The 16,285-nt window shown below is 38.0% G+C and overlaps 1 protein-coding gene across 1 annotated transcript; it reads left to right on the top strand.

The window, feature by feature from the left end:
- The first annotated feature begins 319 nt into the window (after nucleotides 1–319).
- Nucleotides 320–15,689, top strand: LOC6039614 (delta-1-pyrroline-5-carboxylate dehydrogenase, mitochondrial). The gene is made up of 7 exons (XM_001849136.2): nucleotides 320–743; nucleotides 10,220–10,696; nucleotides 10,756–10,927; nucleotides 10,980–11,167; nucleotides 11,225–11,815; nucleotides 11,878–11,996; nucleotides 14,318–15,689. The coding sequence occupies exons 1-7, from the start codon at nucleotides 694–696 to the stop codon at nucleotides 14,431–14,433; spliced, it is 1,713 nt and encodes a 570-aa protein (XP_001849188.1). The 5' UTR covers nucleotides 320–693; the 3' UTR covers nucleotides 14,434–15,689.
- Nucleotides 15,690–16,285: the final 596 nt, after the last annotated feature.

Genomic DNA, 16,285 nt, shown 5'->3' with positions numbered 1-16,285 from the left:
TGCTGATTTTTTGAAACGTTCACATTTGTGATATTTTTTCGAATTTTTTTGCAAACACAGAAGCAATCCAAAAAACGGCAACTTTGATCGTTACCCAGCTGTCAAATTTTCACACATTCTCAAATATTTTAAACAACAACAAACAAAAAACTCAAGTCCGAATTCGCAAACTCTCTTTCTTTCTCTCTCTCTCTGCTCCCAGTGAGGATAAAGGCCCCCATTATCGTGCGAGTGATGAGCAAATTCGCGCTCCCAACGACCGTGAGCAAGTCACTCCGACTAACATAATATTAGAAGGAAAAAGTTGCATCCACTTGGGCAAAAGTCGTCTGTCGTCGTCGGTCGGTCGAGATCTCGGTCGGGTGGTCTCTGTTCTAGCTGCTGGGGGTTGCACGGAGCACTTACGTAATTTTGCTATCCTGCCTATTTTCTTTTGTGCGTGGGGTTTCACAGGTTCCGAAATCCGGAAGTGGCCACTGCTGGCAACGTGCTACTCTAGTCTATAGGAAAAGTGAGCTGGAGCTTGTACAGTGATACCAAATTAGCAGTGACGAAAATCGGAAGTCAAGGCTGAGCAGAACAAGAAAAAAGAAAAATAGAGCCACTTCCTGTCCGTAAATCGATTTTGGTCACGTAACGTTACGCCAGCGGATACATTTTTGTGGGTCAACGAAGAGGAATTAGCAGCTCGAAATGTTTGCCGTCTGCAAAAGTGGAGGAACGCTAGTCAGCAGCATTCAAAGGTTAGTTCATTGAACCAAGTTTAGTTCTAATTTTAAGCACTTTCCCTCCGCGCCCTCTGCCAAAAATACCGGTCCGCGGCGGATCAGGAAGTGCAAAAAAACGAAAAGAAGATGGTGTCGGGGACGAAAATACCTTTGGCAGTGAGGTAAAACGTTGCATCTAATTGGTTACATTTTAGTTGCAAAGGAAAAACACACAACTGCATTCACCAAAAAAAAAGAAGAGCGTATAATATGTATATCTATCCATTTCGATACAACCACCCACCCATTTGGTTGTACAATTTGTTTTGAGAGGAATAAACTCTCAGAGCGTTTTGCTCGCACTCATTCTGGGCTCTCAATTTTGAGTGCGAGAGAAGCGCTCTCTCTCTCGCAAACTCTCTTGGATATGGAAAACTGCATTACAAAGCAAAACAAAAACAAACCAGCCCAGAGAGTGCGAGGTGATGTTGTTGCTAGCTGGGTAGCTGGTTCCATTTGCTTTTATTTGTGTTTGTGAGATTTAGCAAATGTTTGTTTCATGTGTTTGTTTTTATCCAACTTTATCATTCTAGAGTTGATTTAGCTTATTTCTGCTATAAACGTATAGTTTTAGATTTGTTTTCTTCAATTCATGCATTCACTATCTTATTTTGTATAAGAACTAAGTTAGTTGAAGGTTTTTTTTAAAAGCAAACACGACTCCAAACACAGAAAAAATGATGGTAATACTCATCAGGAAATAGTGACAAATTTTGTGTCGAAAAAAATGTGTAATATTACATCAATAAATGATGAATTTAAATCAGTTTCTGGTGAATATTCATCAGGTTCACATTTTTACACATTTTTCAGGTAATATTACTCAAAAAAATTAATATTCAACCTACCAAGTTTTCAACATAACAAAATTTAACTTTTTTTTTGCTGTAAAGCCTCACATTCTCATTTCAAGGCTATTTCATTGAATGGCATGCTTGTGACATATAATGTAACCTTGAAGGCAGTTTTTTTTAATTTGATAAGGCCGATGCAAATATTTTCTTTGTAGTTTATGTCCCTCGACTCTGACCGAAGTCGACGGGGGGGGGAGGGGAGGAGCAAAAAAAATTAAAAAGTGAAAAAAATAAATTATAAGAAACAGTTTCAACATTTGCTCAAATTCCACTAGCATCACACTAGCGCCATCAACACTACACGCAGAAAAATAAGGCATATTTGAATCAACAAAACATTTTGTTGATTTGAAAATCTAGATTTTTGTTGAATCAACGCTAAACGTGAAAGCAACTTTTTCAAAACAACAAATGATTTTTGTGGAATTGAGAAAATCAAGGTTTGTTTCAACGCAAAATCGGCGTTGATTATATTCAACAAAATTTTTGTTGAAACAAACCTCGTACAGGCTGATTCTACAAAACATTTTTCTGCGTGTAGTATGTTATGTTGTAGCTATGTAGGCATGACAAAGAATTTTAAAAAATACCAAATATTACGGAAAATACCTCGTGTTAATTAACATTGAAAAAAAAAGGTTTTTTTTGCTATATTTTTTTGTTTTTGTCAAATTCTCCATTTTTTGAAAACTAATGATTGCAAAAAAAACTGAACTAGGGGAAATATACCCTTTCTAATCAAACACCTATCTTCGTCATATGGAGAGTTTGATGCTCGACTAAAGCTCCAAAAATACTATTAGGCTATAAACTTACCAGCAACAACACCGCCTCGAGTAAGCACGCAAAAGTATGCCACTTACTGGCCAAAAAGATATTTATTGCACTTTTGATCATAATTTCTATTTTCTCATCATTTTGTTGGCACACACTGTGACATACGCGAGAAACCCTCAACCGCTTAATGAATATCGCCAAAATCAACTTTTCACTTTCGCTTACTTTTTCACGGCGCTTTCGATACAAAACTGCCCCCAACTTTCAGCAATATGTTCTTTTGCACATTAGTTAGTCACTCACTTTAAAAATAATCCCGAAACATGTAAATAATTAGCAAGTGCCATAAAAAAAAACAAACGCGCCAAGTCTTTTGACATTTGTCTTTTGAAAACCCATTCCAATCGAAGGCTGAAGAAAACACCACTAGCAGCGTCTATTGGAGTGAGCCAGTGATGCCAGGAAATTTTCTCTATAAATGCTACTTTTCGTGAGTGTTCGCTCAAAATTTCATCATTTTGGCAGCACTACACCAGGCCCAAAAGAGCACTGGAAGTAAACAAAAAACTAAGCTGAAAAAAGAAAAATGGGCGTGGCCCAATGCATTCTCGTTTGATTAGAATACATTTTGGAAATATTTGTTTCAAATGCTTGTAATAGGAATAGAATTACTTTTAGTAAAAGTGAAAAAACAGAAATGTTCACAAAAAGTTGCTCTACTCGTTGGTGTACTTGGTTTTAGTAAATTTCAAGGAACACTCCAAATTATCCAGCACCATTCAAACACGACTGCTTATTAGGCTTAAAATGGGTATATTTCCCCTGGTATAAAATGCATTTAAAAACACTCTTTTATTCAAAGATTAAGACTGTTGCTTGTTATTTCAATTTATATTTTTTCAATTGTGTTTTTTTTCTTTTCATTATATCAATTATTTTTAAAAAATATTCCAAAAGATAGGTGCTCGAACTCTAGTTGAGCACTCTATTTGGTAGTCTACAAAGCTGGCTATTACTTAATAATCTTGGTAATCTTCTTCCGTGACGTAAATTGGCATTTGAAAAATAATTGTTTCTTTGCGTGTTTAAACAAGCACTATTAGGCTGTTTTAAAGGTTTCTAAATCATTCTGCAATACTTACTGCTTCCATAGTTTAAAAAACCCTGTTTTTCAATTTGTTAATTCAAATAAAGGTTCTTTACTTGCTGAAACCAGTGTTAGTTATAACTTGAATGGTATTTAATTTAGTAGGAACAACTTCCAAATTGTAGTAGAAACATCCAAAGTTAAGACTTATATCACCATTTAGGAATTCTAACAGAGTACTAAAGCATTTCTGCAATGTCAGTCACGATTTGAGCTTGCATTATTCCGCCAGCATTGGCACTGTTCCTCACCTGACAGTTAAAAATAAATCCATGAAAATAGCTTTGAAGCTGAAAAGCAGCCGACAATTAAGTCCTCATATCTATATTTGTCACACTTGTATGCGCAAAACATGTCGAAATTCATAATGAAAAGTGACTTGTAATTGTTTGCTTTAAAGTACTTAAAATATAACACAAGTGCAGTTTCAACAATATTTTTAAACAATATCTTTAAAATTCCTAATTTGCGTCATACGCCCTTTTCTAACGATACGCTAGATTTCGCGACTTCGTCGTCAGTGTTGTTTTCCTACCCTGAAAAAGTGCTAGAAGTGCGGACAGCTGATTGTTGCATAAACAGGTTTTGCTTTTTTCCCATCATCGTACTGGGCAGATATCGCATAACAACACTTAGTTGGAGATCATTCCACAGCACTACTAATTATAACACTCAGCAATGCGAAGCTTCTCAATAATGCAAACACTACTTATAGCAAATTTGTCACTCAACGATTCGAATGTTTTTGCGTTAGAATTAGCACTTTGAACAGCAATAACAACTGTTGCTAAATAAATTTAGATAGTGCCAGCAGGACGTAATACTACCAACTACTGTTTGTTTTCAAGAGATAAGTTTAATCCCAGGATTATTATTTCTAAACCCGAGTGTGTTTTGAACATCAATTTAAAATTAGTTTGCTAAATATTGAAAGAAATCTAATAACAATCAATCTTTGTCTTATCACCATATCAATTTTATTTTCCAAATGACGACCATATAAATACGCTAAGCCACCTTGCAAATCGTTGATCGGTGTCACTGACTTTAAATCACCAGATACTGAATTCACCCACAGTGGGTGCATTTTGCTGATAAGAGTTCAAGGTTAAACAGCACCCAAAAATGTACCAGTTGGCAACAATCTTTCCAAAACCGGTAAACTAGCAGCTCGTGTACGACTTGTTGTGGTAGTTGTTCAATCAGTGCAAAACTGGGAACTGGCTTTTTATTGCTTTTGCCTGATGGCCACTTGAGTATGGTCGTAAAATTTTTTTGCTTGTACAGAACCGGATTGCCGCTGCTTTGAAAAGTGTTTCTGGAACAATCGACCTAAAATCAAATATTTGTTTGATTGGATAAATCTAATTTAACTATAGAACAACAAACAAATTATCTCTTTACAAATTATTTCTTTACGAAATTTATTTTTTAAAAACATGGTATGACCTGATTTAATTGGGTAATACCATGTTTTTTTCAAAGAAATTTCCATACCGTCCCTTACACACCAAACACTTGCACCGTGACACAAGCTATATGAAAACTAGGCGTAATGCAAAAAGCTATTTTTTTTACTTTGAATATTGAAAAGAAAAACAAACAGGAAAGTTTAAGTTTTCATAGTCTTTTCCAAACAGCCTCCTTCAACAACGAATGGTCCAGTTTTAAATGCAAAAAACAAGTGAAATTTTCTGATCGATTTTGTTAAGTCAGTCGCTGAGTCGAAATAGTTTGCGATCGGCTTTACTTTGATCTTTTAAGAAATTGCTTAAAATCAATGATATCAATGATATTTTTTTCTCCTCTCCAGGGATGAAATAATCGCAAAAAATCAATTTCACTTGCGAACATTCTTTACCCGCGAAAGAGGGAGGAGGCAAATCACGCAAAAGAAATTCGCTCCTGAAATTCTCCAAGAAAATCATTCTGCTGATGATTTTTTGTGAATTTCCTTGTCAGCGCCAATCAAAAATATTTATTTCACTTTGTTTATACACATTGCCCATCTACAAAATGTGACAGGTTATTTTTCAACGTGTGACGTTACACTTGCATGTGTAGTAGTGAAAAAGATGTTCCACCGAATAATCAAGAAGATGATTTTTATTTCGATTCTATTTACCGATCTTTCGTGCGCGAGAGAGGAGAGCCATGCTCCCTTCGGATTTTTTTCTCTTGATGAACGTCCAGAGATTTTCTTTTGATGATGATTATGCCATCGCTGCTCCTCTCTGAGCATATTGGTGTGTGTGACTCGTGTTGACGGACGGAGTAGCAAAAGAAATTCACGAAGTATTTGTTTCGCTGAGTGAAGCGATCGAGCAAGCCTTTGAACTGAAAATCAGAGCCCTTGGATACAGGCAGCGTTGCCACATGTACAGATATTTTTGGCACAGACCAAACACTCAAACTAATTATTTTTACATTTAAAATACACTTGAGTAGTTTTTGTAAACTGCACTAAAAAGATAAACATTTTTTGCATCTTTTCACTTGTTTAGTTTTTGATAAAAATGTTTTTCTTTAAAGTTATACTTGATTGAGTGTTTGGTCTGTGCCAAACATATCTGTACGTGTGGCAAGCCTGGATACAGGTTTTAGAATTTTTACATTGTCAAAATTGTATGGAGGCTTGTATGAGTGAACCAATGACCAAATACAAGTAAATTCATTTCCGAAATTCGGGGAGAAATGCTGGAATGATATTTGTTTGGTTGAAAAGTTGAATTTTGGAAGATTGAAAATTTGGTTGGTTGAATATTTGACTGAATCCACCGTGGTTGATGCCTTGTTTCAAGGCATAATAAAAATGTTCAACCTACAAATGATATGGTTGGCAGATTTCCAATCTTGCAGTATCATTTGAAATTTCTTTTATTTATCCAACAAACGATGGAAATTTTTGAGATCCGACCTCCAAAAAGTGTATAAATAACACTTAAGTGCTAATAACTTTTGATAGGGTTTATCAGATCTTCGATGTTTTGGGCTTTTTGAAAAGATCTTTTTAAATACCTTTCTAAAAATGTACTTCATTTTCTTATAAAAACTACCTTTTCATAGATTTTTCGGACTTTCCTCAAAATGGTTTCTTAAGCATAACTTTTGAAGTACTTTACAAAACTTTATAATTTTCAAAAGGGACTTATGAGACCCCAAGACGGATCGAATGAGACCAAAACGATTAATATCGGTTCAGCAAGTGCTGCGATAATTGGGTCCTAAAATGAAGATTTCTGATATTATTGTTTACAGCGATAAAGCTTATTTTTCTAAGTACAATGACCCTTTGTACAACCACAAAGAGTTGAAAACGGATTTTTAAATCAATTTTGAAAAATTAACTTCGCAGTCCTTCTTGACAGAAAAGCTCCTACTTGACAGCTCGTTCCAAGGGGACCATAGTTGATCCATCGGAAAAATGTTGTCCTGTCAAAAAAAAATGTTTTCATTAAAATGAAAAAAAAGTGATCAGAAATGGTTTTTATTCGTGTTTTTTACCGTTTTTTTTTATTCTGAGTCGATATGTATACGTGAAGGTGGGTCTATGAGCTCGTATTCAGAAGATCCTTTTTCGAGTGATTTCATAGCCTTTCCTTAGTAAGATGAGGAAGCCAAAAAATGTAAAAATGTGAAATTCAACAGAACCTGATGAAAATTTTACCTGTTACTGATGTAAAATTTACCCTTTTATTTATTTTACTTTCATTTTTTTCTGAGTGATTTTGATAAATTTGAACCAAACCTTTGAAAAAAAAGTAGTTTGTGCAACAAATTTGAAAAAAAAGAAAGTCTTGTCAGCAGCGATGGAGTAATCATCATCAAAAGAAAATCTTTGGATGTTCATCAAGAGAAAAAATCCAAATGGAGCATGCTCTCCTCTCTCGCGCACGAAAGATCGGTAAAGAGAATCGAAAAAAATCATCATCTTGATTATTTGGCGAAACATCTTTTTCACTACAACGCTTGCAAGTGTAACGTCACGCGTCGAAAAATGACCTGTAACATTTTGTAGATGGGCAATGTGTGTAAACAAAGTGAAATAAATGACTTTAAGTGGTGCTGACAAGGAAATTAAAAAAATCATCAGTAGATTGATTTTCTTGGAGAATTACGGGAGCGATTTACTTTTGCGTGATTTGCATCCTCTCTCTTTCGCGGGTGAAGAAAACTCGCAAGCGAAATTGATTTTTTCGCGATTATTCCATCCCTGCTTGTCAGCATGAGTCGAACATTTATCCAACTAGGTTAACAGTGAATTTTATGTAATTCCGAAAAGACCCTCTGAATAGGATTTTAAGTGAAACGTCCTTGTATTTTGTCAATTCACCGAAATTCATCAAAATGATATTGAAAAGTATTACTTTTCAATACCTGTGCATAAAATTTGAACTTTTCCTCACCCATTTGAGTGCTAAATATTAGAACTATTCAGCCCTTGTATCAAAAATTATTACTTTTCGATTCTGTTATATTTGGTGAAGAAAAGTAGGCCGTTTTTTGTTCATTTGAGGAACACAGGACAGGAAAAGTAAGTACAGAGAAACCTCTTTTTAGGTGCGTTACGTTTTCCTAATTTATCGATTTCTCTGAAATGACGCAACATTTTTACAATCTTTTGAAAGCAATTTTCAGGTATCGATCAGATATTGAGTTGCAAAATTGCATTTTTTTTGTTGTTTTCTTTTATCAAAACCATGAAAATGTCCAACATATAACTTAAGTATAAAAAAAACTTCATCAGATAGATGTGTTTCTCAGTTTTATAAAGCAAAATAACGTAATTTCATTGTTAGCTCGCAAGCTCAATAGTGAGTTTGGCCCGCATTTCAAAATCTTTGGGCTCCAATGACATAGTTGCTCAACATGCTCTCTTGTCTGCCATAATCGATATAAAGCCGTTAATATTTGAAGAGTTTATTTTAACTTATTGGTTTTCAACAGACCGAGAATCAATTTCTTGACTAACGTATGTTGCTACCACAGAGTAACAAGCCAAACAAGAGATAACAATATAGAAAAGAAAATCGTGAAACTTCAACATGTTAGACTTGTCTAGTAACTGCTTATTTAAAAAAAAAATTGCTGGCGTTAGCGTTAAGGTGTATTTTGGACATTGCGTGTATAAAAGACGAAAAAAGGTGGTTGTATCAGAATAATTCTGGAGTTTTTTTTTTAAAAAAAAGGTCCAATAAACCACAATTTAAGTTTTCGCTTTTTGTGTGTTTTTGAAACCGCCTTGAGTCAGGGGTATTAATACTAAAACCCCGATTTAATACCACCAGAGGTGAAATAGAGCCTTTCTTACAAAATGATGAAACTCCGACAAATATATTGGTGCAATTATTTTTTCAGAAACAAAATGATACCAACCCACTACCAACCAGTGAGAATTTGACCTAAAGCTTCGAATATTTTTAGGCTAAACCTCAAAATACATTTTTTTTTAATTTCAGAGGTACATTATGGGTCGCAAGGTATTAAAATTTAATTAAGAAAAACATATTGGATTGACATTATTAGAAAAATATGAAGGGTACTCAGTCTTTAATGTTAGTCTATGATTAACTTCAAAAAAATATGTATCGATCTATTATGAGAAGCCAAAAAGTACACTTTCACGCGCAAGCGTAAATGTGCTGGCGTTTATGCTTCGACTTGACGACTTGTCGATCTTTCGAGCGAGAACGTGCCGGGACTTCGAATTTGATGTTTAGTATATGATTCTGTATAAAACCAATAATTTTATAGGAAAAAATAGGGTAAAAATAAGACGAAAAACACTAATATGACTTAATATCTGGAAATACATTTTTGGAATAGCTTCAAATTTTTGGCCCAAGCAGTTTATGGCGCATGTTTTCGAATGGCTTTTTGTTTGAAACTGAATTCTTGTAATTTGATAGTGTTATCCGTAAAATAGTCCAAAATATACCTCTAAAATGGCTTTGACCACATTTATTGGTCGAAAATTGTGAATCGAAAAATAAAATGTTCGTCTCCGACCCCATGGCTACAAATCTAAAATATAAAAATTGTGGGTTTTACGAGCGGTTTTCCAATGATGGAAGACACAAATTTTTAAGAGTGGATACAGACATCGCTCAAGTATTTCAGAAAAAGAGCTCTCAAAAATTAGACTTTGTGTTCCGGGTTTCGGGCCAAAATTCAATCGAAAGAAGAGCGCATTTAAACCTTCAGTTTAGTAATAGGATTTTTTTCTGGAACGACTCATCGCCGCGCACGAATTTTTTAAGATTTCTGAGAAAATTGTTTTTCCAAAAGCAAACCTTAAACCTTTTTTTTATGTAAGAAAGGCAAAAACTGAAAATTTTGTTTATTGGAACTTTAAAAAAAAACTCCAGAATTCTAAAAAACCTTCCGATGTGCTTTGGCCAGGCCTACCGTGGAAAGATAACCGCATAGATGGATCGTTGAGATGGGTTGAGTTTATGCATGAATTGAATAATCAAATAACAGTGATGTGGGATGAGATAATGTTTTTTCCTCCAATGAATACCTATTTCCGTTGGTATAATGCTGCATAGAAAGGGTGTACGGATTTTTTAAATAAATATATTGTTATACTACTTCACTGTTCACTTTCGTGGACGGAGGACATCGGAAATGGTTTAAATTACAACCTTTTTCTCTCATTCCATTACCTCCAGGTATGGCGTCCGCTGCATCGGCTCGATCGTGCCGGACAACCGGCTGCCCGAGTTCCCGCTCGTCAACGAGCCCGTGCTCGAGTACAAGAAGGGCTCCAAGGAGCGCAAGGAGCTGGAAGCTGCCCTGAAAAAGACTGCCGCCAAGACGGAGGACGTGCCGATCATCATCGGCTCGGAGGAGTTCCGCACGAACGAGGTGCGCCACCAGGTGATGCCCCACAACCACAGTCAAAAGATCGCCCAGTTCTACTGGGCCGACAAGAAGCTGGTGGAGAAGGCGATCAAGACGGCCACCGAAACGCAGGTCAAGTGGGACCGCACGCCGATCGCCGAGCGGATAAAGATCTGGCAGAAGGCAGCCGACCTGATGGCGGGACCGTACCGGCAGGAACTGAACGCCGCAACGATGCTGGGACAGGCCAAGACGGTGATCCAGGCGGAGATCGATTCGGCGGCCGAGCTGATTGACTTTATCAGGTTAGTTTTGTTGTGTGTTGTGAAGAACAAGATCGGGATCTTATTGCTTGACCTTTTAGAATGAACACCTTCTATCTGAAGGAGGCCACCAAGTACCAACCGATCAGCGAGAACGCCAAAGTGACCAAGAACTCGCTACGGTTCCGAGGTATTGACGGCTTCGTTGCCGCCATCAGTCCCTTCAACTTTACTGCCATCGGTGGAAACCTTGCCTACACGCCGGCGTTGATGGTGAGTTCCTCACTAGAAGAACGTCTTTAGAGTTCTAACCCGATCTTTTCAGGGCAACGGTGTTTTGTGGAAGCCCTCGGACACGGCTCTCCTGTCCAACTACGTCATCTTTAAGATCATGCGAGAGGCCGGCGTGCCCCCGGGCGTGGTCAACTTCATTCCAACCGACGGTCCGGTCTTTGGGGACAACATCACGGCGTCCCCGCATCTGGCCGGTATCAACTTTACCGGTTCCGTACCGTAAGTTTCTCTAATCTCTCATTTAGACTAACATCCAGCTAACCAACTCCTCTGCAGGACGTTCAACCGGCTGTGGCGTCAGGTCGGCGAAAACATCAACATCTACAACAACTTCCCGCGACTGATCGGTGAGTGCGGCGGCAAGAACTACCACTTTATCCACCCGACGGCGGACGTCCAGTCGGTGGTGAACGGCACCATCCGGTCCTCGTTCGAGTTTTGCGGCCAAAAGTGCTCCGCTTGCTCGCGCATGTACGTCCCCGAGTCGCTCTGGCCCAAGGTCAAGGAGGGCCTGATTAAGGTGCGCGACACGCTCAAGATCGGGGACGTGACGGACTTTAACAGCTTCACGTCGGCCGTCATCGATGACAAGGCGTTCGCGCGGATCAAGTCGTACATCGATCATGCGAAGAATTCCAAGAACCTGGAGATCGTCGCCGGAGGCAAGTACGACGACAGCAAGGGATACTTCATCGAACCGACGATCGTGCAGTCGAGCGATCCGCTGGACAAGATCATGACGGAGGAGATCTTCGGCCCGGTGCTGTCGATTTACGTGTACAAGGACAAGGAGCTGGACCAGACGCTCAAGATGGTCGGCACGTCGACGCGGTTCGCGCTGACCGGGGCGGTGTTCTCGAAGGATGAGTGAGTGTCATCGACTTTCGTCAATCGTCCAACAATTTACTGACATTTTTGTAAATTTGCAGAGCCTTCCTGAAGCGAGCTTTGGACGAACTCAAACTGACTGCGGGCAACTTCTACGTGAACGACAAGTCCACCGGATCAGTGGTCGGCCAGCAGCCGTTTGGTGGTGGTCGAATGTCAGGTGAGTTTGCGATTATCCGAAGATTTGTATGAAACTTCGGATATTCATATTTTTCGTATTTTTCTTTTTCATACTTTTGACAACAAATACGAGTCCGGCGAAATCAAATGTAATAGTTTATTGCCTATTAAATTACGAAATAATTTTCTTTCAATATTTCATCACCGCCATCTTAAATTCCAAAATTCTGAATCATTATAAGGCTCTGAAAGCTTGAAATTCCCTGTCTGAAAGGCATCATTCCCGATCGGTCATTTGGCGACTATTTTTGTTTTAGAAAAACATTCAAATCTTGATTCAGAATGTTTCAATAAAAAATAGTTTTCTTTGTGGACATTATTCTACGAAATCGGTTCTTTTTTATTTTTTGTATTTTTTAATCCGGCTTAAACTTTTTTGGTGCCGTTTTGCATCATTAGTTTGTCCATATAATTTTCCATACAAATTTGGCAGCTGTCCATGCAAAAATAATATATGAAAATTCAAAAATCTGTACCGTAAACTGGGGTCAATCAGGACACATGGGGCGAATTGGGACAGCAGTTTTAACCATGTTGGAGCACAATATTTAGATTTTTCTGGTTGGTTTCGGTTAGAACAGACTCAGGCCAACAAAATGTGTACATCCATTTGCAAATTTAAAAGCTTTAAGTGCTCTAAAAACTGCTGTCCCTATTAAGACTGTAGTCCCGATTCACCCCAGATTACGGTATCTGTTGAAGGAATTTTTTGATCGATTTGGTATCTTCGGCAAAGTTGTAGGTATGGATAAGGACTATACTGAAAAAAATAGATTTTTAATTCAACTTTTTGAGAGTGTGTGAGAGTGTGAGAGTGTGAGAGACCACCCATGGTTGTCCTTCTCCGTTGCTGAACAGGACCATAATATCCCATCAGCACAACCGGTCACACGCTTCAACGATCAAATGATGTTTCCCTTATCAACAGCATGCATGAATGCGCTGAAAAGATAAAACATCACGATCATCAAAACTAGAGCCGGTGCGAATAGGAAAAGTCGTTGGCCACCAACGGCGCCCGCCATGTCAGTTTGTAGATCTCGAGGGAATGGGACAAGAATGTTAGTTAGCAAAGGCTGCTACCAAGGGTGGGTTCTATACAATATCCACACCCCCACGTGTGCCGGAAAACTACTTCTACTTGGGATTTTGTTAGTGGGTAAGGGTAATGGCCAGGATTCAACATAGAGGATGATGATGCGACCCAATAATCAATAAATTTTGTTTAATGGTGTGATGTATTATGCATTCTCAAGGCAAATAGTCGGAGTATGCGGATGAGACTATTCCCGGTTATTTGGTGTTGAGTTTAGCATAAATGATTTAATCTTAGACAGCCGGCTGTGGAAAGATAAAACCAACTAAAATGCGAAAACGCGAAACCGCCCGGATCGAAATACACGCACAATCGGGGGGACAACAAAGACGGAAACGGCAACGAAAATCTTGCGCGAGGACCGCGACGCACACCGTTCAAATTCTCCAACTCAACTGTCAAACATCCCGAAACCGCCCGGATCGAAATGCACACACAATCGGGGGGCCAACAAAGACGGAAACGGCAACGAAAATCCTGCGCGAGGACCGCGACGCACACCGTTCAAATTCTCCAACTCAACTTTTTAATTCAACTTTTTGTCACTACAACTTGATTTGCAAATTTTTTTTTTTTTGATTTTTTTATTTTCTGATATGTTTTAGGGGACGTCAAATGCCAACTTTTCAGAAATTTCCAGAACGGTCAAAAAATCTTAAACCGAGTTATGGTTTTTGAATCAATACTGATTTTCCAAAATATCGTAATACTGGTCGCAAAAATTTTTCAACTTCATTTTTCGATGCAAAATCGAATTTGCAATCAAAAAGAACTTTAGTGAAATTTTGGTAAAATGCACCGTTTTCAAGTTACAGCCTTTATTAGGAAACTTTTTTTGAAAATAGTCACAGTTCATATTTTTTTAAATTAGTGTTCATTAGTGGGAAAAAAACCTTTGAAAAAAAATGAAAAAAAGAAAATTCTCTGAATTTTGCTTTTTTGAAATTTGTTGACTCGACCCTTAGTTGCTGAGATATTGCCAGCCAAAGGTTTAAAACCAGGTTTCAGATCTCAGCGACTACAAATATCATGCCAGAAATCCCATTACTCAATTCTCACTGCCCTTCTTTTCATCGCGAAATTCTCAGGGAGCGTTCTTTTATTACGAAAATTGGTTGAGGGGGGGGTGTACGTACACGCTCCATATAAACCAGGGTTTTGTCTAACGGAATTTAAAAACTCAATTTCGGTATTTTTCTTCCCAGGAACCAACGACAAGGCCGGCGGTCCGCATTACATCCTCCGGTGGTGCACGCCCCAGTCCATCAAGGAAACTTTTGTTCCGCTGAACGAGGTTGACTATCAGTACATGCGAGAATAAGCAGCTTCTCCTGAGCAAGAATGAAACTAAATCCTGACCCAATCGTCCCCCCTTTCCTTCGTTTAGATGTTTGCTTCTGGGTCTTACCGAAGAACCCACTTTTCCTCCCCTTTACTAGAAGTATTGTTTTACCCTTAAGCGTCTCGAAAGACTACCAAGAACAAGAAGAAGAAGCAGGCTTCACGAACACCCACGTGACGAAGCTGAGTGATATTTGATTCTCGATTTGTTGGCCCCTTCCCCCCGGCTTCCTTTTTGCTGCTTTTGTTTTGGACACCGTCACACTAACACACAGCACACATCCCAAAGCATTTGTACTATTCTCACACAAGCACACACACACACACACACCAACACATGCTCGAACCACAATCTGAAGCGGTCTTTTACATTGAACGCAACACAGCACTACTTAAAACATTTAAGTAATTTTGTGAGCTAAATTTGTCCTCGAAAACAGAAGAAACTGGTTTTGTTCTACACAAGACAAGAAAAAATTGTTTGTTGATCAATAAATGTTATTTATGCGTTAAAAAAACACACAAACACACTACAAAAGTCTTTCGTTTTGAGTTGTTTGATTTATTTTCATTATTTGTACGAGACTTTCTCGAAATGTTTGAGCTCGTTTCCTGCTGCTGGCAAACTTGTACCACTGACAATATAAATGTAGCGAAGGAAAGCCACAACTTTGCGACTAAAATAGTTAAAAACATTTGTTGAATTAAACATAATACCAAAATAATCGCACTATCACATGTATCGCAAAACAATAAGGAAGTAATAATCGATGTTGACTTACCGTAAATAAACCACTAATCAGTCAGCAATCAAAAGAGCAAAAAGAAAGAAAATCACGCATCCAAATAAAACAAACTATTCAACTAGCAGTAGCACTCCCGTACCAAAGTTCAAGTTTTGTTTTTTTTTATCATACGGTAACATACACCATACACAAACACGCCACCCTCAATTGCGTTTTGAACAAAAAATAAACACACACACGCACGTATAACACACATTCAAACATTCTTGATGAGATCTGATGAGAATGGTCGAAATTATCTAAATACATCCTGGGAATCAGGTGTTGTTCGACTGCTAAACATTGTGGAATACCTATGTGTATAACGTATGAATAATGGAGCCAGTAAATGGTGATGATGATGATGAAGAAGAAGAAGAAAAAAACTGAGATAATTTTTAGTAGCTATTAAGAAACGAAAAAAATCGAGTTAGTAAATGTTTAAAAAGTATCAACAGTGTTGCGATTAATTTCTGCGGGAAAATATGAGAAATCAATTTAATAATTATAATCACCGTCATGCTATCTTGACGCATGTCTATTTTTTGCAGGGGTGAGTATCAATTCTTTCACAACCTAACCTAGGGGAAATCTACCCATTTTAATCCTAATAAGCGGTCGTGTTTGAATGATGCTGGATAATCTAGAGTCTCCCTTGAATTTTACTAAAACCAAGTACACCAACGAGTAGAGCAAGTTTTTGTGAACATTTCTGTTTATTTTCACTTTCACTAAAAGTTATTCTATCTCTTTACCAAGCATTTAACAAAAAAAAAATCCCAAGGGTATTCTAATCGAGGCGAATGCATTGGGCCACGCCCATTTTTCTAATATCGGCTTAGTTCTTTTTTCTTCCAACACTCTGTCGAGTGCTGCCATTTGTGCTGACAGTTCAAACGAACACTCACGAAAAGTGGCATTTATAGGGAAAGTTTCCTGGCATCGCTGGCTGTGCTGCTGGTGGTGTTGACGGCCAGCCTTTGTTCTTTTTTGCCTTCGTCTCTCGCTCGGTTTTCTTCAGCCTTCGATTGGAATGCAAAGTGAAAA

Source organism: Culex quinquefasciatus, chromosome 1 (genome assembly GCF_015732765.1).
Source record: "Culex quinquefasciatus strain JHB chromosome 1, VPISU_Cqui_1.0_pri_paternal, whole genome shotgun sequence".
In the NCBI taxonomy this organism is placed as follows: Eukaryota; Metazoa; Arthropoda; class Insecta; order Diptera; family Culicidae; genus Culex; species Culex quinquefasciatus.
This window is presented reverse-complemented; position numbering and strand designations above follow the sequence as displayed.